Source organism: Malaclemys terrapin, chromosome 2 (assembly GCF_027887155.1).
Source record: "Malaclemys terrapin pileata isolate rMalTer1 chromosome 2, rMalTer1.hap1, whole genome shotgun sequence".
Lineage (NCBI taxonomy): Eukaryota > Metazoa > Chordata > Testudines > Emydidae > Malaclemys > Malaclemys terrapin.
Window position 1 is genome coordinate 242,122,589 of NC_071506.1, and position 23,126 is coordinate 242,145,714.

General features: G+C 43.2%; 1 protein-coding gene across 1 annotated transcript in view; it reads left to right on the forward strand.

Annotated features, from left to right (window-relative positions):
* The window catches only part of KRIT1 (KRIT1 ankyrin repeat containing), a 62,815-nt gene that overhangs the window by 3,364 nt on the left and 36,325 nt on the right, over positions 1-23,126 (forward strand). The window contains exons 2-6 of the mRNA XM_054020476.1: positions 5,807-5,932; positions 17,298-17,422; positions 19,019-19,178; positions 20,965-21,057; positions 22,182-22,311. Coding sequence (XP_053876451.1) covers positions 17,321-17,422; positions 19,019-19,178; positions 20,965-21,057; positions 22,182-22,311 — 485 coding nt within the window. The 5' untranslated portion in view covers positions 5,807-5,932; positions 17,298-17,320. The remainder of the gene's footprint in view (positions 1-5,806; positions 5,933-17,297; positions 17,423-19,018; positions 19,179-20,964; positions 21,058-22,181; positions 22,312-23,126) is intronic.

Consider the following 23,126-nt stretch of genomic DNA (forward strand, 5'->3'; position numbering starts at 1 on the left):
AAGCTCCCAGGCTCATCTTTTGAAAGTGTGCAGATTTGCCTTGAGAATGAGGACAGAGATCAGATATAGACAGGGGTGAAAGTAACTGAAAGGACTTACCAGTACGCAGGGTGGCCAGGGTCTTGGGCAAGGGGGTTGGGCTCTGGGCCCAGAGAAGGGGTGGGACCTCAGGTGGAAGGGGCGGGGGCTAGGCTCCCCCAGCCAGCCCTTCAACTCTGCCCAGCCTGCGCCGCCTGGGGTTCCGCTGCCTGGAGCCCCAGGCCCTTTTAAATCGCCAACCCCCAGGGCAGCTGCCCCTTTTGCGCCCCCCCATCAGTGGCCGTGCCAGTACGGTGCTTAAAGTGCTGCTGCAGCAGTGCTTTAACATCAGCTGTGTACTGGTCCGTACCGACGGCCACTTTCTTACCGGTACACTGTACTGACCTGTACCAGCTTACTTTCACTTCTGGATATAGAACAATAATTACATGTTACAATAATTGCTATTGGGGCACTGGTTGAGGTATACTACATGTTGTGATAGGCATGTGTAGGACCCATGGATCTTGAAAGCTGTGTTGTAGGTGTTGATCATTGTAGCAGTGGAGATATGTCTGCAGGTTTTGCATCTGTTGTTCTTGCAGGGTCTGGTGACTCTTTGAGTTGGTGTGTCCTGGTCTGTGGGGAGCTTGCTTCTGATGATGAGCTTGGAGAGGTTGGGGGGTTATTTGAAGGTCAGAAGAGTGGGTTGAGGAAAGATTTCTTTCAGGATGTGGTCTCCATCGAGAATGGTCTGTAATTGTTTAATGATACCTCATATGGATTCCAATGTGCAGTGGAAGGTGACGACTGGTATGCTCTCATAGAGGGGTTATTTTCATATTGAAGTAGGTTCTTTTGGGGTATTTGGGTGTCCCACTCTATGATGTGATCTACTTCTCTGGTGGAGTGTTCTTGTTAAGGTGTGCACCCAGGATTTTCTTCTCAGAGTATATTCTGTGGTATCTGAATGTCTGACTGTAGATAACAGATTTCTTGATGTGCTTGGCGTGGCTGCTGGATCTATGAAGGTAGGTGTGGTAATCTATAGGTTTCCTGTATATAGCTGTCTGTGGTAGGAGTCCTTTGTTGAAGCTGATCCTGGCATCAAAGAAACTGATGCTAGTGTTGGAGAATTCCAGAGAGAGTTTAATGGATGGGTGGTCGCATGGGCGGTGGGTGAATCACGAGTGTGGGAGGCTAGTCCCGTCCCGTCCCTTCCCTTCCACTTGAGGCCCCGCCCCTCCTGCCTCCCTTCCCCGCTGAAGCCCAGAGGGCCCCCGCAGCTGCCAGCCCCGGGCCGTCCAAGCGCCTCTAGCCCAAGCGGGCAGTGCGCTCCACCTTCCAGCCCTGGAGCACCAGGTGTGAGCGGTGCACAGACCCTCCCCCTCAACTCTGGAGTGGGTGGCATGCAGCCCTCAGCCCCAGAACGCCAGGCAGCGCAGTCCTGGCCACCCCAAGTCCCAACCACATGCCCGCTGCCCTACCCCCAGCCCCACCCAGCAGGCTTCCCAGAAGAGGAGCTGGGGCAACTAGCGGCAAGCAGGAGGGGGCCTTGGGGTGGAATGTGGGTGGCTGCAGGGGGCTGTTTGGGGAGGCGCAGCCTTCCCCAGCCTATGCTACGCACCACCCATAGGTGGTAATTCTTGAAGTTGTGGTGGAAATCTGTGAGGAAGTTTAGGTCTTATGTCCCGTTTCCTCTCCCCACCACCATGATTGCAGAGGAGTTACCAGGCCATTTCATCTTGAATAGTCCATTGAAATATGTGTTAACTATTTATGCTAAACAATCTGTTCCATCTTGTACTTAGCTGTGGCACTCAGAGTACTTTTCCCAGACCCGAAAAAGAGCTCCATGAAAGCTCAAAAGCTTTTCTCTCTCATGAACAGAAGTTTCTCCAATAAAAGATATTACTTCATTCACGCACCTTGTCTCTCTAATATCCTGGGCCAAACAGAGCTATGAGGACACTGCATAAAAGCTGGCTTAGCACTTAAACAAATTCTGGATACAAAGTAGCAGCCGTGTTAGTCTGTATCAGCAAAAAGAACAGGAGTACTTGTGGCACCTTAGAGATTAACAAATTTATTTGAGCATAAGCTTTCGTGGGTTACAGCCCACTTCATCGGATGCATGCAGTGGAAAATACAGTAGGAAGATATATACACACAGAGAACATGAAAGAATGGGTGTTACCATACACACTATAAGGAGAGTGATCAGTTAAGACAGTGGTCCCCAACCTTTTTGTGACCAGTTGCACATTCATGTTTTTAGAAGAGTGTGGCAGGCGCCAACAATTTTTCAAGGCTTATTTTGTATTTGTTCATTCATTAATACGAAAAACATCATATTTAATATTACATAATATATGAATCCATAAGATTAAAAAGGTAATTTTACATGTAAAAGGTATTAATTAAATTATTCGGCAATGACTCTTTCACCTTACCATGTGAATTTGCTCTTTTTTATCTACCTGTAAGAAAAATTAAGGAGTTTTTACAAAATAAATATAAACATTCGGTCCATTCTGCAGAGGCGGAGCGCTTTTTTGTTTTGTTTTGGCAGCAGTTCTGGGCAGTGCAGAGAGAAGCCTGAGAAAAGCCGCGAGACAGAGAACACCAGCGCCTGCAGCACTCTGTCCCTAGCAGGCATGGGGTCCTGGCTTCTCTCCCCGCTGAGCACTAGGCGGGCTCCACACCTGCCGGGGACAGAGAGCACCGGCACCCGCAACCCTGGAGTTCTCTGTTACCGGCAGGCGCGGGGCCGCAGCTTCTCTGCAGCCCTGGAGTTCTCTGTCCCCAGCAGGTGCGGGGCCGCAGCTTCTCTCCCCTGCTGGGCACCAGGCGGGCGCACATAAATGCCCCGGCGGGCGCCATGGCGCCCGCGGCACCGCGTTGGGAACCACTGAGTTAAGGTGAGCTATTATCAGCAGGAGAGAAAAAGAACGGTTTGTAGTGGTAATGAAAATGGCCCATTTCCAGCAATTGACAAGAAGATATGAGGAACTGTCGGGGAGGGAGAAATAAGCATGGGGAAATAGTTTTACTTTGTGTAATGGCTCATCCACTCCCAGTCTTTATTCAAACCTAATTTAATGGTGTCCAATTTCAAATTAATTCCAATTCAGCAGTCTCTCTACCAATATGATATATGCCATCATGTGCCAGCAATGCCCCTCTGCCATGTACATTGGCCAAACCGGACAGTCTCTACGTAAAAGAATAAATGGACACAAATCAGAAGTCAAGAATTATAACGTTCAAAAACCAGTTGTAGAACACTTCAATCTCCCTGGCCACTCGATTACAGACCTAAAAGTTGCAATATTACAACTTCAAAAACAGACTCCAACGAGAGACTGCTGAATTGGAATTAATTTGTAAATTGGACACCATTAAATTAGGTTTGAATAAAGACTGGGAGGGATGGGCCATTACACAAAGTAAAACTATTTCCCCATGCTTATTTCCCCCCCACACACACACACAGTTCCTCACATCTTCTTGTCAATTGCTGAAAATGGGCCATTTTCATTACCACTACAGACAGTTCTTTTTCTCTCCTGCTGATAATAGCTCACCTTAAATGATCACTCTCCTTATAGTGTGTATGGTAACACCCACTGTTTCATGTTCTCTGTGTGTATATATCTTCCTACTGTATTTTCCACTGCATGCATCCGATGAAGTGGGCTGTAGCCCATGAAAGCTTATGCTCAAATACATTTGTTAGACTCTAAGGTGCCACAAGTACTCCTGTTCTTCAAACTCTGGATAGAAGTGCTTAGCCAGGGACTTTCACCAGTTCAGTGGTATAACATTTTTAAAATATTTGGCTGCAAATATGTACTGCTTAATATTATTGTTTTAATTTAAATGATTTTAATGGGTTATAGTAACTTTAAGACTTAACATAGGTTGTCAAAGTTTCAAATTAAATTTTCAATATGTTTATTTTTAAAATAAATCTGTATTTATTTTAAGTAAAAATCCAATTTAAATAAAAAAAAATTCAATTATTTTTTTAAATCAACTTTTATCCATCCTGCTAGAAAACCACTTTAAATCCCTCCTTTACAAAATACTTGTGCTTTAATGCTTACCAATTACTCCCATCTGGCATTTGTTAGGTAAATGATGTGCTATGACTAAGGATATGATTTCATCATGGAGGTCACGGATTCCGTGACTTTAATGGACCTCCATGACTTCTTCAGCTTCAGCCATGCAGCAGGGCTAGATCTTTCAGTCCTGCCCCCAAGCGGTGGGGCTCCAGGCTGTCACCCCCACCCTCCTCGTGCAGCGGAACTCTCGGCTGTCAGGCACCTCACTGCAGAAGGGCTCGGGCTTCAGCCTCCACAGCGGTCAGCCCTCTCACCCCCATGCACAGGTCACAGGTCTCCATGAATTTGTGTTTATTGCCTGGGACCTGTCTGTGACTTTTACTAAAAATAACCATGACAAAATCTTAACCTTAACTATGACTTCTGCTAAACTCTCTTCATTTAATTGTTACTTCATCCTCTCCACCCAAGTCAACTATGTTTGTCTGTTTTATCACCTGTTGGGTCTGGTCAGTCTTGTAGATAGTTCCTGTTCCAGAGAGCTGACAGTCGTCTTTGTTACATGTCTGTACAGCGTTTAGCACAATGAGGCCCTGATGCTTGATCGGGTTCAAAGATGCTACTGTAATACAATTCAATATTTAAAGACTTCTACCCCAATCCTAATTTTGATATCTTCAAGCTAGCAGAACATGAACATAAAAACTGCCATACATAGGGCATGGCTAGAGCGCTGTGAGTTAAACCAGCCTTCGGCAAGCGCAGTAGGGAAGCTCTGCAGTCTGTCCACACTGACAGCTGCTTGCGCACTGGTGAGGCCACTTTTGTGGCACTTGCGGTGGCACTGGGAGCAGTGCATTATGGGCAGCTATCCCAGCATGCAAGTGACTGCAACGTGCTTTTAAAATGGGGAGTGTATGGGGTGGAGTGTGACAGGGAGTGTGTTGTGTATATGTGGGGGGAGAGAGAGTGGGGTTTTGGGGGGCTGAGAGCATGTCAGCATGCTGTCTTGTAAGTTCAGACAGCAGCAGACCCCTCCTCCCCCCCGCCTCTCTCTCTCTCTCACACACACAGTATTCCACACTAATGGCTTGCATGCCAGCTGTCAGAAACAGAGCTTTGAAAGGGCATTTCTGCATTCCTACAGGAGTTCAAAACAATGACAAGAGTGGCCAATTGACTTAAGGGGATTATGGGACATTTCCGGAGGCCGATCAAAGCGCAGTAACCCAACACCTTGTTCACACTGACGCCCATGCGTTGTAGCCAAGGCGCAGCAAACGTTATTCCTCTCGAACAAGGTGGAGTACCAGCAGCGCTGTAGCCGCACAGACAGAGCGCTCTACGTGCCTTGCCAGTGTGGATGGGGAATGAGCTAGGGTGCCTGGGGCTCCTTTATTGCGCTGTAACTCACAAGTGTAGCCAAGCCCTTAGTCAGATCAATGGTCTGTCTAGCCCAGTGGCCAGTGTCAGAGGAAATGAACAGAACAGGGCAATTATCGAGTGATCCATCCCCTGTTGTCCACTCCCAGCTTCTGGAAATTAGGACACCCAGAGCATGGGGCTGCATCCCTGACCATGTTGGCTAATAGCCATTGATAGACTTATCCTCCATGAATTTATCTAATTCTGGAATTGTCATAATGATGAAAAACATTTTTAATCATGATCTCGTTTATAACATTTCACATTTGCATTTTTCCCTTTGCATTTTTCAGGTAACCTTATCTTGGTAAAATATACTGGATTGAATGCATGGAAGACTGAAGTCCTCTATTTATCCTCCAAAGAGGTGCAGCAGCACTGCAAACTATAAATAGTAATGATAAAATCTCCATTTTGTGGTGAGACAAATTTGCATATAATCTATATTTATTGATCATAGGTAATTAAAGGGTTTTCAGTTGTGGGTCAGGGAAAAGATCATCTGAAATGGACCAGAGATTATCTTGTTTCTAGATTATAAAGGTAGAACTAGTTAGCTTTTGTAGATTTTTTTTCATTTTATTTAATTTTATTGCAGTTTTAGGATTATAAGGGAGTGCCACTATAATCTATTTTAATGTAAGGAAGAGTAATCACAGCTTTGAGGTCCAGAAAGAATTTTCAACCAGTTGGAATGAATATGGTTCCAATCTGCCATGAATTGTAAGGTATACGTGTGTCTCCACATAGAGCCCCACTGAAGTAAAAGGAATATTTCATTTTAGAGCTTATTTTTCACAGCTCTGTTATTTGGGATCCCGGTAAGAATGTTCTACTTCCCATTGGAGAATAGAGATTCAGGCTCTTTCTTGAGGTTTCAGTTCTTGAATTGGTGGAAATGTGGTATTTATAATATAGGGTATATAAATTGTACACTGCATAGATATATTTAAAAACTGGGAGGAGTTATCAGTTGCTTATACCTTCAAAGATTCTAGAGTTGCTCAGGCTTTTGGCAAATTACAAAATACAGTAACTCCTCACTTAAAGTTGTCCCGGTTAACATTGTTTTGTTGTTACATTGCTGATCAATTAGGGAACATGCTCATTTAAAGTTGCGCAATGCTCCCTTATAACATCATTTGGCAGCCACTTGCTATGTCCACTGCTTGCAGAAAGAGCAGTCCTTTGCAGCTAGCTGGTGGAGGCTTGGAACCAGGGCAGGGATTTCCCTACACCCGCTCTGAATTTCCCCTCCCCCTGCCCCAGTTTTGTGAATTAGTTACATGCAGTGTTGCCAATTTAGTGATTGTTTGGAAATTTGAATTGAAATTGAAACATTAATACATACTTTAAAAGCATATAAAGTGTATGATAAAATACGTGTATCTAAAAAAGTATAATAGATTTGAAAAGTATGAGCATAGACTAGCTTCCTTATACAGCTTTTGTTGTTATGACGATGTCAGTGCATTCATTTCGGTGATGTTGGCCAAATTATGATTTGTAAGCATGTGATGAGCTGGGGGCTGAGGGGAAAGGCTTCAGGACCAGATTGTATTTATAGGCCTGGTCTACACTACGACTTTAATTCGGATTTATCAGCTTTAATTCGAATTAACCCTGTAACCGTCCACACAACGACGCCATTTAATTCGATGTAAAGGGCCCTTTAAATCGATTTCTGTACTCCACCCCAACGAGCGGAGTAGCGCCAAAATCGATTTTAGCAATTCGAATTAGGGTTAGTGTGGCCGCAATTCGATGGTATTGGCCTCCGGGAGCTATCCCACAGTGCATCATTGTGACCGCTCTGGACAGCAATCCGAACTCGGATGCACTGGCCAGGTAGACAGGAAAAGCCCCGCGAACATTTGAACTTCATTTCCTGTTTGCCCAGCGTGTAGAGCACAGGTGACCACAGATACCTCATCAGCACAGGTAACCATGCAGGCTGATAATCGAAAAAGAGCACCAGCATGGACCGTGAGGGAGGTACTGGATCTGATCGCTGTATGGGGAGAGGATTCAGTGCTTGCAGAACTTCGTTCTAAAAGACGAAATGCAAAAACTTTTGAAAAAATTTCCAAGGGCATGATGGAGAGAGGCCACAATAGGGACTCTGAGCAGTGCCGCGTGAAGGTCAAGGAGCTCAGACAAGCCTATCAAAAAACAAAGGAGGCAAACGGTCGCTCCGGGTCAGAGCCGCGGACATGCCGCTACTACGCCGAGCTGCATGCAATTCTAGGGGGGGCTGCCACCACTACCCCACCTTTGTTCGTGGATTCTGGGTCGGGGATAGTCTCGACGCCTGAGGATTCTGCCGATGGGGTAGAGGAGGAGGAGGAGGAGGAGGATGAGCTTGCAGAGAGCACACAGCACTCCATTCTCCCCAACAGCCAGGATCTTTTTCTCACCCTGACTGAAGTACCCTCCCAAGCCAGTACCCAAGACTCTGACCCCATGGAAGGGACCTCAGGTGAGTTTACCTTTTAAAATATAAAACTTGTTTTAAAAGCAAACGGTTTTTAATGATTACTTTGCCTGACTTTGCATTCGCGGTCAGTTCAGCTACTGGAAAAGTCTGTAGCTACTGGAAAAGTCTGTTAACGTGTCTGGGGATGGAGCGGAAATCCTCCAGGGACATCTCCATGAAGCTCTCCTGGAGGTACTCCGAAAGCCTTGCCAGAAGGTTTCTGGGCAGTGCATCCTTATTCCCTCCTCCATGGTAGGACACTTGACCACGCCATGCTTGCAGCAAGTAATCTGGTATCATTGCCTGACAAAGCCTAGCAGCGTATGGTCCCGGTGTTTGCTGGCATTCAAGCAACATCCGTTCTTTATCTTGTTGTGTAATCCTCAGGAGAGTGATATCACTCCTGGTAACCTGGTTGAAATACGGGAACTTAATTAAGGGGACAGAGGTGGCCGTTCCTACTGGGCTGTTTGCCTGTGGCGGAAAATAAATCCTTCCCTGCAGTTAGCCAAGCGCAGATGGGAAATTGGCCCTGAAGTTTTCCGCGTTTGGCTAGCAGGGTTCTTCCCTGTTACCAGCCACGCGGTGGGGGGAGGGTACCGTGATCATCCCAGAGAATTCATGGCGAGGGGGGGGGGGTCGGCGGCGGGGGGGGGGGGTAGTTTGGTGCCTGCAGGGATCTTCCCTGATACCAGCCATGTGGTGGGGGGAGGGGTACCGTGATCATCCCAGAGAATTCATGGCGGGGGGGGGGGTTAGTTTGTTTTCTGGTGCTGCTGAATGTTAACAGAAAAACCGCAGCACTCTACTTGCCTGAAGGGGCCCAGACAAGCCCCCCCCACACTGCCCCCCCCCCAACTGGCTGAGATTGGCCAGGCTTCTGCAGCACTCTACAGGCTATGCTTGGTATGTGGGAAAGGAGGGTGCAGAAGCTGTAAAACAATGGCTTACCATGGCCGCATGCAAGCCGAATTCTGTTGCCCAGACCTGTGATCTCTAGCAGCAAAGCCACAAGCACTCAGCATTAAGAGGCAAAATGCGACCTTGCACAGAAATCACATGTGCTATGTAATGTGAACAGTGTTGGTCACCGTGAAAGAGTATAAGCATTGTTCTGCAAAATGTAGCTTTTAAAACAATTCTCTCTTTTTTCCCCTCCCTACAGCAGCTGCAAATTCCTCAAGCCTCCCTCCTCCATCCCGAAGGTTATCACAGATAAGGCGTCGTAAGAAGAAGACGCGGGAGGACATGTTTTCTGAAATTATGCAATCCAGCAGGAGTGACAGAGCTCATCTGAATGAGTGGAAGGAAACAGTTTCAAAGTATAGGAAAGAAGTCAGTGAACGTGAGGAGAGGAGGGACCAACGTGAGGAGAGGAGGGACCAACGTGAGGAGAGGAGAGACGATCGAGATGAGAGATGGCGGCAGGAAGACCAGAGGATGAAGGATGCAACGCTGGGGCTGCTCCGGCGTCTGGTGGAGGTTCAGGAACGGCTGCTGGAAAATAGACTGCCGCTTCAGCCCCTGTTCCACCCTCCCCCCTCCCCATGTTCCGTATCCTCCTCACCCAGACGTGTAAGAACGCGGGGGGGGAGGCTCCGTACACCTTCCCATTCCACCCCAGTAGACAGCCCAAGCAAAAGGCTGTCATTTTTTTAACCTTTTCTTTGTGGCTTTTTCCTTCCCAGCAATCCTCCTCCCAAATACCACCCGGGTTCCCTCCCTCTTTTTCTAATCTATTAATAAAGAATAAATGATTTTTAAATGATAGTGACTTTATTTGGTTTGAAAGAAAGCTGGGGGAAGGGGCAGGGTGGGTTCCTTACAGAAAATCAGTCAGTAAAGGGGGAGGGTTTTCATGAAGGAGAAACAAACAGATATTTCACACGGTAGCCTGGCCAGCCATGAAACTGGTTTTCAAAGCTTCTCTGATGCACAGCGCTTCATGGTGTGATCTTCTAATCGCCCTGGTGTCTGGCTGCGCGTAATCAGCAGCCAGGCGATTTGCCTCAGCCTCCCACCCCGCCATAAAGGTTTCCCCCTTACTTTCACAGAGATTGTGGAGCACACAGCAAGCAGAAATAACAATGGGGAGATTTCTTTGGCTGAGGTCAGAGCGAGTCAATAATGAACGCCAGCGACCTTTTAAACGGCCAAATGCACATTCTACCACCATTCTGCACTTGCTTAGCCTGTAGTTAAACAGCTCCTGACTCCTGTCCAGGCTGCCTGTGTATGGCTTCATAAGCCATGGCATTAAGGGGTAGGCTGGGTCCCCAAGAATAACTATGGGCATTTCAACATCCCCAACGGTTATTTTCTGGTCCGGAAAGTAAGTCCCTTGCTGCAGCCCTTTAAACAGAGTAGTGTTCCTGAAGACGCGAGCGTCATGAACCCTTCCCGCCCAGCCCGCGTTGATGTTGGTGAAACGTCCCTTGTGATCCACAAGTGCTTGCAGCACCATTGAAAAGTACCCCTTGCGGTTTATGTACTCGGTGGCTTGGTGCTCCGGTGCCAAGATAGGGATATGGGTTCCGTCTATTGCCCCACCACAGTTAGGGAATCCCATTGCAGCAAAACCATCCACTATAGCCTGCACATTTCCCAGAGTCACTAACTTTCGTAGCAGCACCTGAGTGATTGCTTTGGCTACTTGCATCACAGCAGCCCCCACCGTAGATTTGCCCACTCCAAATTGATTCCCGACTGACCGGTAGCTGTCTGGCGTTGCAAGCTTCCACAGGGCTATCGCCACGCGCTTCTCAACTGTGAGGGCTGCTCTCATCTTGGTATTCTGGCATTTCAGGGCAGGGGAAAGCAAGTCACAAAGTTCCATGAAAGTGCCCTTACGCATGCGAAAGTTCCGCAGCCACTGGGAATCGTCCCAGACCTGCAACACTATGCGGTCCCACCAGTCTGTGCTTGTTTCCCTTGCCCAGAATCGGCGTTCCATGGATAGAATCTGCCCCATTAACAACATGATCTCCAAAGCACTGGAGCCTGTGGTTTCACTGAATTCTGTGTCCGTGTCCGTGTCCATGTCCTCATCATGCTTGTCGCTGCGCTGCCGCCGCCGCTGCCTCCTCGCCTCGTTTTTCTGGTCCTGGCTGAGCATAAACTCCACAAGAACGCGCGAGGTGTTTGCAATATTCATGAGTGCTGTCTTGACCTCAGCGGGCTCCATGCTTGCCGTGGTATGGAGTCTGCAGTGTTCACCCACCCAGGAAAAAAGGCGCGAAAATGGTTGTCTGCCGTCCGTTGCTTTCATGCAGGGAGGGAGGGAGGGAGGGAGTGAGGCTGTACCCAGAACCACCTGCGACGATGTTTTTTGTCCCATCAGGCACTGGGATCTTAACCCACAATCCCAATGGGCGCAGGAGACTGCGGGAACTATGGGATAGCTATGGAATTGCTACCCACAGTGCAACGGTGCAGAAATCGACGCTAGCCCCGGTACTTGGACGCACACCACCGAATTACTGTGCTAGTGTGGCCGCACTCATTTCGACTTTATACAACCTGTTTCTCAAATCCGAATTATCTAAATTCGGATTAATCCCGTAGTGTAGACATACCCATAGTCACACATAATTTACCTAGATATCCAGCAAACAGAGCTGTGTTGCCCAAGTGATAGATTTTGGCTGGGGTTGAATGCGGGGGTGGAGGGAATTAAATGTTGTTATTCTTATTGTATGAGTAAAGGACAGTAGAACTGTACTTAGCCTGTGCTGATTGAGGGCATCAAGAGAGAGTGTGGGGACAGGTGTTTTGCTTGATGGGGTGCCTGAGTCACAAGTATTATTTGACCTGCCCCTCTCCACTGTTTAAAGACAGAGCTGATTAAGCTCCATAGATAGTCTTTTGTTTTGTTAAGTGACAGCTACAGCTGAAATCACTGATAATCTGGTCTAAGTGGAAGAGAGGGCCCAGGCTGCACTAGCAGCAAGGTTCCCCCACTGAGAGCTCAGCTGAAATCACTGTGAGCTGGGTGGAACCTCAAGAGACATGGGAACAAACCTGGGTGTGGCATCATACTTTCTATTTAAGCAAGTGATACCACACACTACAAACTGGAGACCAATGTTAAGTGCACTGTCACTTGTTCATCCTGAAGTTGAACACTGGTTCTGAACAAGACCAGCAAATGCTCACTATCTTTCTGCAAGAAACTCAAATGACTGGCTAGAAGCATATGGTGCAACAGTGAAAGACTCAACAGTTGAAAAAGTGAAGACCTCTCTTACCACATTCAAAAAATGTGCATACATGGCTGATGAATGCACAGATGCAAATGGGCAAGTGTTAAGTCATTGTGTACGTTATATTGATGTCAGCGGTAGGCCAGTAGATGCATTTCTAGATGTTCAAGTTATAGAAGACACAGTCTTCATCTGCGACAACCCACATCTTAGAAGAATTAAATGCTTGTCAATTGAACCCCAAGCAGATGGCTGCTTGTGCATTTGATGGAGCTGCAAACTTCTCTGGAAGACCTGGTGAAGTACAAGCTTTGCTCAGAGAAAAGGGTAACCCTAATCTCTCCTATACACAGGGCTGGCTCCAGGGTTTTGGCCGCCCCAAGCAGCCAAAAAAAAAAAAAGCCACGATCGCAATCTGCGGCGGCAATTTGGCGGGAGGTCCTTCACTCCCAGGTGGAGTGAGGGATCGTCCGCCGAATTGCCGCCGAAAACCTGGACGTTCCGCCCCTCTCCGGAGCAGCCGCCCCAAGCACCTGCTTGAGAAGCTGGTGCCTGGAGCCGGCCCTGCCTATACACACTGCAGAGGTCATCTACTCCAACTAGCGCTAGTACAAGCTGCAGACTCTTCAAAAGACATTTAAAAAGCTATAAATTTAATGTCTTCATTATATTCTTTTTTCAGCAAGAGTCCAAAAAGGCTGAATATCTTGGAAAATATAGAAGATACACTGAGACTGAAGTTCAAATTAGTCCAACCTGGGAAAACCCTCTGGCTTTCTCATGAGCGATCTTTGGCTGTTGTCTTAAAATTACTCCAGCCGATATTACTTTGGAAAGTATCTACCAAGATGGGATGGATCTAAGTAGTGAGGCTGGTGGATTACTTTTGCTACTACATTCAGAGAAGACTATTGCCATTGTCTCTCTTGTAAGTCTACTGTTGAAACCACTTGGGTAATTAAACAATACCATCCAGGCATCTGCTACAACAGTAGTAGATCTTTGTCCAGCAATAGAAGCTAAATTTGGAATCAATCAGAGCTATCCATTGAAAAAGTACTGGAAGAAGCAAAGTCCAGGTCTTCACTAGTGGGGTGGGGGGGGGAGTCGACCTAAGATACGCAACTTCAGCTACACAAATAGCGTAGCTGAAGTGGGCGTATCTTAGGTCGACTTACTGGCCGTGTGGACGGCAGCAAGTCGATGGGGAGCGCAATCGGGGATCGATTTTATTGCGTCTACACTAGATGCGATAAATTGACCCTGTAGATCGATCACTGCCCGCCGATCCAGTGGGTAATGAAGACCTGCCCAAAGACTTCAGTCCAGAAGTTGACTAATGAAGGCATTTATATTGAATCCTTAAGTGAAGAGGACAAGAAGTGTTTAAGACAACTGAAAAAGTACACAGACTTTATTCTTAAAAATCTACAACAGCGACTTCTAGATTCTGCTCAACCTCTAAGTAGCTTTAACAGATCCCTGTCCTATAAAACACTGACAGTTGAGTGAAGTGAGGCACTACCAGCAATGGGGTTGCCATGTGCTCAGGACAGAATAGAAAATTTGAACACAGAGTGGAGTATCATACGACGAATGAATGAAGATTTGACTTCAACTTCTTTTTTATCATCACTAGTGGCTCGACCTGATCTTTATGCTATGTTTCCTGGGATGAAAGAAGTAGGAATTCATCTCTTGCTATTCCCAGTCACAACAACTACAGTTGAGTGTTCTTTTTCATCATTGAATAGAATTTTGTGTTCTGAAAGAAGTTGCCTTCTGCCTGATCATGTGAATGAACTAAAGAGCATATCAATTGAAGCAATGGAAGTACTGGACACACAAGAAGCCACCAAAGATGAACGTGTTGCATTCAAGAAGTTCATTAACAGAGTTGTGCAAAATTATAACAAGAAACCAAGAAGGTTGTAGATGTCGTGCTTCACAGAATGCTTGAGTAGCCAACTTTAATTTGTGTGATGATTTCAAAACATGAGTTTAATAAAATGGTCATGAAACAGTTTTCAGTTTTTACTATTGTGCCATACAGCCCACCTTCACCCTCACGGTCTCACCCCTCATCAGCCCTGACCTCCCCTCCCCCATAAATTCAAACACCCCCCTAATTTCAATTCCTGGGGAAAACACTGAACCAGGGTGGACCGACAGCCCCCCCCCAGCAGAGGAAGAGAGAAGAGGGGGGACCAATATCAGGATGTTCCCCTCACCCCTGCTCCTGCCACCCGCTTATCCCATTTCCACAGAGCACGGGGGAGACACGACAGGGCTCAGGACGGAGGGATCTTGCAGGCAGAAGCTGCTGTCTCAACTTGCTGATCTAAAAAGGCAATGTTCTTAGAGTGAGGTCAGCGTACTTAATGGGGCAATGCGCATCACACACACACACACACTGTGTGTCTCTGTCTGCCATGCTGTCTCCCCTTCCTCCATTCATAGAGTGCGAGGCTACATTAACAATGTGTTAACCCTTGAGGGCTCAGCCGAATGCTAGTTCATCATTTAGCAGTGAGGCATTCCCTGGGAAATATCCCACCCTTTTCTACCCTCTGACTCCACCACCTCAACCAAGCTTCACAATCATCATTGCTGTGTACAGTATTAACTTGTTTGTTTAAAACTTATACTGTGTATAAAATATATATATAATATAGTCTTTTGTCTGGTGAAAAAAACTTCCCTGGAACCTAACCCTCCCCCCCACCCCCGATTTACATTAATTCTTATGGGGAAATTGGATTCACTTAACATCGTTGCACTTACAGTCACATTTTTCAGGAACATAACTACAACATTAAGTGAGGAGTTATTGTACAGTAGAACCTCAGAGTAACGAACTTACTGGTAAAGCACTAGGGATGTAAAATATTAAATGGTTAAATAGTTAAAATGTAAGTATTAGTCAAACCATTAACCCTCCTTTGTTCACCCACCTCCTTCTGGGTGGCGATCAGCTGGTAGAAGTCCTTGCTGGAGGCTGGGGCCTGTGCACGGGTCTCAGACAGGTTCTCCTGCAGCAGAGATACCATTTTGGGATGCTGGCAAGAGGTGTCTATGGCAATCAGGAAGGGGTGGGTATCACGAGAGGTCACTGAAAGCCCAGCCCCCTCTTAAAGAGGCTGAGTTGATATTATTAACACTCTAACCCCAGCGGGGTCTTCGCCCCAGCGGTGAGGAGGGTCCTGTACACCCCTTAGTTGGTAAAAGCAGTCCCTTAAGCCCCATTGGCCTGAGGGGAAATACTTACACAGACCCAGGTGGAAGGATACCACTCACTAGGCCAAGAAATGCCTGGCAGCACAGGGAAGTAGGGTGAGCAAACCACCAGTCTGGGGGTTTCGCAGGGAGTGGCCAGCGGGGCAAGGGGAGCGTATTTAGGCTGCGGGCCCCGTCGGGGAGGTAAAGTAGTCCCTTGCCTCCCTCTGAGCCACTGGAAGGAGCTTAGCTGTGGAGGCGGCCAGAACACTGGTCAATCCTGTGGCTTCAGCTGATAATTGAAGGGAAGGGAAGCCGCTGCTGAGGTCTTACGGCACGTCTATGGAGGCCACATCAGGACGAACTAGGTACCTTGGGCTGCTCTCCCTTTTCCTGGGTACTGACAGGGCCGCCCAGAGGATTCAAGGGGCCTGGGGCAAAGCAATTTTGGGGGCCTCTTCCATAAAAAAAAGTTGCAATACTATAGAATACTATATTCTCGTGGGGGCCCTTGTGGGGCCCGGGGCCTGGGGGAAATTGCCCAATTTGCCCCCGCCCCCCCCCCCCCCCCGGGCGGCCCTGGGTACTGAGGATGTGAGGGGGGTGCTGGGCCCCCTCAATTGCCCCAGGCCCTCCTGGCTAGGCCTGCTGTGTCACCCCCGATATGAGCACAGCTGCCCTTCCCCATCTCTCCGGGGCATGGGGGGAGGGGAGATGTGCCATCCTAGGCATTGTGAGGCCCGAATCAGTTAAATGGTTAACTGATATAATTTTAATAGTTTAAATGGGTACTTCTTTAACGACATTTACATCCCTATCAATCACACACCTCATTTGGAACCCGAAATCAGGCAGCAGCAGAGACCGAAAAAAAAGCAAATACAGTACAGTACTGTGTTAAACATAAACTACTAAAGGGAAAGTTTAAAAAAAAAAAAATTGACAAGGTAAAGAAACTTTCTGTGCTAGTTTCATTTAAATTAAGATGGTTAAAAGTAGCAATTTTCTTCTGCACAGTAAAGTTTTAAAGCTCTATTAAGTCAATGTTCAGCTGTAAACTTTTGAAAGAACAACCAGTACATTTTGTTCAGAGTTATCAACATTTCAGAGTTATGAACAACCTCCATTCCTGAGGTGTTTGTAACTCTGAGATTCTACTGTGTGGAGGCTACGTGCTCATTGAAAGAGATACAGTCATCTTTATATTACAAATAAGCTTGGAAGAATTTTATTTTTATTTTGTATTTAAAAAAAAATTAAAAATTATAATTTCAATGGATAATATTGATGTTTGTTTTTAAGCTTTTTTATTTTTATCAATTTAAACTTTCACAGTTGTGGGGGCATCTGACAATTATTTAATGATAGTACCCACTGATATTCAAAAAGTTGGCTTTACAACCATTATAACACAAATTGTCAATGTCACATGTCAAAATTTGCAAAGTAAATATCTTAAAATCAAACTCAAATAAGTTCCCATTTTTGTTACTTTACCTATCTGTAAATTTCAATTATTATTGATGTAATGTTTTTTCATCAGTTTGTGTGTGCATGGTGAAATCGAGGTTCACTGACACTTATCCAAAAGAAAAAAATCTAATCCTTCCAAGCCTAAATATAAAAATAAGTTAATGAAGAGGTTTATTCATATTAATTCTGTACAGTGTAGGGGTTTTTCATTGATACATTCTCTTAGTGCATGAAAAGGAAAATGAATTGTAACAACTATTGAAACAATTTCTCCAGATAATAAAAAATGAATAACCTGTTTTAAATAGAAAACATCAGTGAATATAATTATTTATGCTAAGGTATGATATATTTGGTTTGTTTTTATCTTGTTTCCTCAATCTAACCTTTTACTTCTGTTTATTTAATTGTCTCTAGTAATAAATGAAAAAGAATAAACCATGGGAAACCCAGAAAACATAGGAGATGCATATGTTGCTGTGATTCGTCCAAAGACTACTGCTAGCCTGAATTCTCGGGAATATCGAGCTAAATCATATGAAGTATAAACAATTTTTTTTACTTTCTTTGATTAAAGTTTGAAAATATGAAAAAAATAACATAATTGAAAAACAAAAACCGTAATTAACCCTCCGTTTAGATAGATAAAAAGAGATTTACTATCTGAGCAATCTTAGATACTTATATAGCTCCATAGTAGGGGTGTCCCACTCTTTTATTATCTATTTATTTATCCTCAGAAAGACCTTTGTGACATAGGGAAGTATAATTATCCCTATTTTACAGAGTGAGAGCTGAGGCATAGAGAGACTAAGTGACTTGGCCACAGTCACACAGGAAGTTTGTGGCAGAGGAGGGAGCTGAATCTTTGTTTCAGGCTAGTGTACTAACCCAGCAAATACCAAAACACTATAATGTATTATGACAGGTTTCAGAGTAGCAGCCGTGTTAGTCTGTATCCACAAAAAGAAGAACAGGAGTACTTGTGGCACCTTAGAGACTAACAAATTTATTAGAGCATAAGCTTTCGTGGACTGCATCCGAAGAAGTGGGCTGTAGTCCATGAAAGCTTATGCTCTAATAAATTTGTTAGTCTCTAAGGTGCCACAAGTACTCCTGTTCTTCTTTTTATAATGTATTATGTTATACTTTAAACAAATGCCACAATCACAACATATACTAGAAAAAAATCAGGTAACATTCTTCTAAGTTTCTGAAGTGGTTTTTTTAAATTACATTTTTTTTTGTGCTTAAAATCAACAATCAAACCTCAGCGCAGCATATTGACAGGAACATGTCAAACAGTTGCTGTTTTAGAATCTGATCCTACAACCTCTGTGCAAGTGTTAACAGAGTCAGGTCTTTTAGGGTAAGACCAAGTCACCTATCATGTTGCATATTGGTGGATCTCTGTGCTGCATAGATCTTAATACAAGATTGGGATCTTGGCTTTTCCCGTTTCTGTGTCTTTGGTGGCCAAGATGACCTTCCAGAACATGCTGTTTTGCATTTAGTACTTTCTGAATTTTCTCACTGCTTTTACAATTGACTACCAAGGACCAATTTGTGAAGTTGCACCAAGATCCCACAAATGTGGAATCTTTACTGGCCAGTTATGCTTCTCCTTTTATAATACCCATTTTATAAATAAAAAGCCCTGTGTATAATGACTTTGTACTTTTATTATTTTATATCAAAGGATTTCAAATAAGAAAAATCAAACATTCATCATATAGTTAACGGCATAATTTTTGCCTAATGAAACACATTCCAGCTTCTGCAATATGAAAAATACTAAAAATATAAAAAGGAATACATTCTGTAAATGATTGCTGACTCATGGGATTTGTCCACAAGCAGAGTTCATGATGGTTGTGAAGTCTGCAGTAAAATGCTTAGTAGAATGTCACATAGGAGTTGGCCATCCATGACTTTGAGGACCTGAAAAGTCAGGTGAAAGTACATTCAAAATCACTTACAGTATCTGTTGAATGTCCCACATACCCTTGCTATTTAGAGAATTTTGCACATAGCACTACAATTGGTTAATTAAAAACAAAAATTTGCTAGTCCGCTTGTTAAATAAAAGTAATGTTTCAGTAATTCTTAAATCATTCTTTAATTTTATTGTTTGCAAGATTTTGTTGCTTGAGGTTCCCATTGAAGGACAAAAGAAAAAGAGAAAGAAAGTTTTGTTGGAAACTAAACTTCAGGGAGGCACTGAGATAACCCAGAGCATCTTGGATTATGTAGTAGAAACCACCAAACCAATTTCACCAGCTAATCAAGGTATCAAAGGTGAGCATTGTTTTTCCTTATTTGGTATTGGTGTCTCTATAATAATTGTATTACTCAAATAGGCCAGTTAAAGGAAGTAATAAAACAATATTTGTTTTAGAAATCAAGCTCTATTTTAAGATCAGCAAACAGAAACATGCAACTGAACCCTCAGGCTGTCATTTATTTTCCTTTTACTTCTAAATGTCTTAAAAACCCTCAAAAAACCCCAAACTTTTCTGACAAGTTTATCGTACATGAGACCTTGTGTGCCCATACCAATATTTCAGTCCAAAATGAGTTTTACAGCTAAGTTTCTAAATACTTAGAAAAACTAAATTACAGTGCACACAACCTTAATCACAGTTTAAAAATTAGCAATTTAAAAAAAGGCTTTAGGGATGATCCAGAAAATTATGCACCAGATAGCCTTAAACTATACCTGGTAAATTTGTCAAAGTTATAATAAAACATCTGGATCCGCAATATAATATTATCTAGCTAGCACAGTTTCTGCAAAGGAAATTTGTGCTTCACTTATCTGTTAGAATTCTTTGTCCATGGTAGTAAAATAGAGGATAAAGGGTAACCATTTGATATACTTTATTTAGACTGTATCGAGGCCTTTGACAGGTTTCCTCTCAAGAAGCTTGTAAAGGAACTAAGTAATTCTGGAGTGAGAGATAAAGTATTGTCATGGATCAAAATCTGGTTGAGCGATATGAAACAAAGAGTTAAGAATACATAATCCATTTTCATCAGGGCAAAAGCTTAATGGCAGAGTGCCTCAAGGTTCTATATTATGACCATTGTTGTTTAATAGACCACGTTTACACTTAAAAGTTTTCTTGGCATAGCCATTTTGAGTAGGGATGTGATTTTTTTTTTTTTTTTTATGATATAGCTGTGCTAGCAAAAAGTGCTTTTGTCTGTATAGCTCATTTTGTTTCTGAATGGTGTAAGTTATACCAAAGCACCTTTTTGCCAGTGTAATTGCTTCTACACCAGAGTGATTTTTGCTGGTGTAGCTATACCATGGTCATATAATTATTAACAATCTAGAAAAGGGGGTAAGTAGTGAAGTAGCAAAAATTTGCAGCTGGCACAAAATTATTTTGGTTAGCCAAATCCAGAGAAGACTATGAGGAATTTAAGAGGGTTTTACCAAGCTAAGTGAATGGGTAACACAATGAAACTTAAATTCAATGTTAATAAATGTAAAGTAATGCATGATAGAAAGAAAAATTTGAACTACTGATACACTTCACAGGGTTCTAACTTAACAGGATTGACTCAGGAAAATAATCTGGGCATTACAGTGTACAGTTTGGTGAAGACTTTGCTAAATTTGCAGCTGATGTCAAAAAGGCAAATCAGTGTTGCGTTACACAAAGATGGGATGGAGAATAATATGGAAAACATCATAATACCATTATATAAATTGGTGGTTCTCTTTCATGTAGAATACTGTGTGTGTTGCTGCACACCCCATTAAAAAAAGTATATTACAGATTTTAGAGCTGGTTTAGAGAAGGGCAATGGCAATGATTAGGTTCATGGGAAAAATTCATATGAAGAGAAATTGAAAGTAATGGTAATTCTTTACCTGTTAATAATCTGTGTATGTGTGTTGAGTTGCACATATATTCATGCAGCTGCTCAGGGTTATTCAGATTTAATTTGCTTCCTCAGTTTTCAGAAAATAATATTTTATTTTGTTTCCTGAGAACCAGGAAGAATCAAACTGCCAACCATTTGTCCATCCAACACTCAGTTGACTTCCTTTGTTGTTTTAATAATATGTTAGGAAAGCGAGTAGTGTTAATGAAGAAATTTCCTCTTGATGGAGAGAAGGTGGGCAGGGAAGCCTCTCTTTTCATTGTTCCAACTGTTGTCAAAGGTAATATTTAAAACATAATTCCTGAAGTTGTGTGTATTTTAGAGAAAGTTAAGCCCTTATTTCCTAAAGAATTTACATATTTATTTTATATAAATGTTAACTGCTGTGATATTTATATTTGGGTTTGGAAGAATTAGATTGAGGTTGATAAAGATCCATAATTGTCTGTTTCTTCAGATGCCTAAAAACAGGGGAGAAATGTAGTTAGTCAAAGTTTAAAGAGAATCAAAGTTTTTAAAAAATAAAATGTTGCATTTTTAGAGACCCAGTGCAATATTTTGTTATATATTCAATACATTTACTAATGGTTAATTTTGGTATTAAGAAACAAGAAAACAAATTTTATTACAAAGGCTACTGTATTTATACAAGTAAATATTAAAAAAAGGATCTTTTCCAGCACTTTTCTGAGAGAAGAGTCCCCATGGAAGTGAATGGGGCATTCTTGCCTGAGTAAGGAATACTGAGTAGGTCTCTGAAGGCAAAATATATTTCATATAATAAGGGACTATAAAATACATTTAAAATATTATGGAAGTTTTTTGTGTTTTACTGGGGAAACATGTTCGCTTGCTATTTGTGATATGCTTTGAAAGTGAAAGTTGACAAATAAACACCATTTGAATCGTAAGGTCTTTTTCAAAGCTAACAGGTTATTTTTCCTTCAGCAGTGTACAGTATACAGTTTTTTTCAGTAACTCAGAAAATGAACATGATCACAATGGTGGGACAGTAATGGAACATTTTATAATACATTTAGGGCAACTTTATTGGATTGAATTTTGTTACATACAAATTGGTATGTAATTTGTGAGAATCAAAGTCGTTCAGGTAATATCTTTTATTGAACCAACTTCTGTTGGTGAGAGAGAGAGAGAAGCTTTGGAAGTTAGTCCAATAAAAGATATAACGTCACCCACCTTGTGTCTCTAATATCCTGGGACCAAAACCACTACAAAAACACCGCATATGTAATTTGTATCAGTTACCATTTGGGAAAAATTGATCTACCATAGTCTAAAAATAGAATATCATCTCTTTTGGCTGAAATTGTATAACTGCAAAAGAGGAAAACAGGATTTTTGTTGCTGTTGAAGAGTTTTCTGTTTCTCTTTCCTTTTTAGATAATACAAAATACGCATACAGTCCTGGATGCCCAGTTTTCTACTGCTTACAGGACATCATGAGGGTCTGCAGCGAATCCAGCACTCATTTTGCTACACTCACTGCTAGAATGTTAATAGCCTTGGATAAGTAAGAAATATCATTAGTAGAAATACGGGGTTAGAAATAGAAAATAGACAAGGAAGTCTGCAAATATGAAAAATTAGATCTGTTTTACAGCAGTCTTGTGATCACTGAGAAGGAAATCATGGTGATATCGCATGTTTTTTTCTTAGTAAGTTTATTTTAAAAAAAAGCAAATCTTGAGGATTGATTTGTAATTTTTCACACCAGATAGTTTTGAGGTGAAGATCGTTATACTTTTTTAAATCTAGAGCAGGGATTGGCAACCTTTGGCACGCGGCTCCCCAGAGTAAGCACCCTGGTGGGCCGGGCCGGTTTGTTTACCTGCCGCGTCCACAGGTTCGGCCAATCGCGGCTCCCACTGGCCGTGGTTCGCCGCTCCAGGCCAATGGGGGCTGCGGGAAGCCGCAGTCAGCCACATCCCTCAGCCCACGTCACTCCCTGATCTAGAGGTTCCCAAAAAGAGGCTTGTTCACTTCTAGTTCATTAGAAGTGATATGGAAGAATATTAATAATACCTACATCTTATATAGATAATCTTAATGATAAACTAATAACATTTGCCAGAGTATAATGAAATCACCTTAGCATCTCCATAGTCTAGATTGCACTGAGATTTGCACTTAAACTAGGATTTAAACCTGTTACTTTTGAATAATATAGCGTGTCTTCCCCAGCACGTATTTTTAAATTAGATAATTATGAAAATTTACAGATAATTACTTTAATCTGATTTCTAATATTTTGGAAATTGGCTAACCACATATTTTTGGTGAGACTGACTTCTTTAGCTCCGTGTAGCAAAGACATTTTTTTTTTTT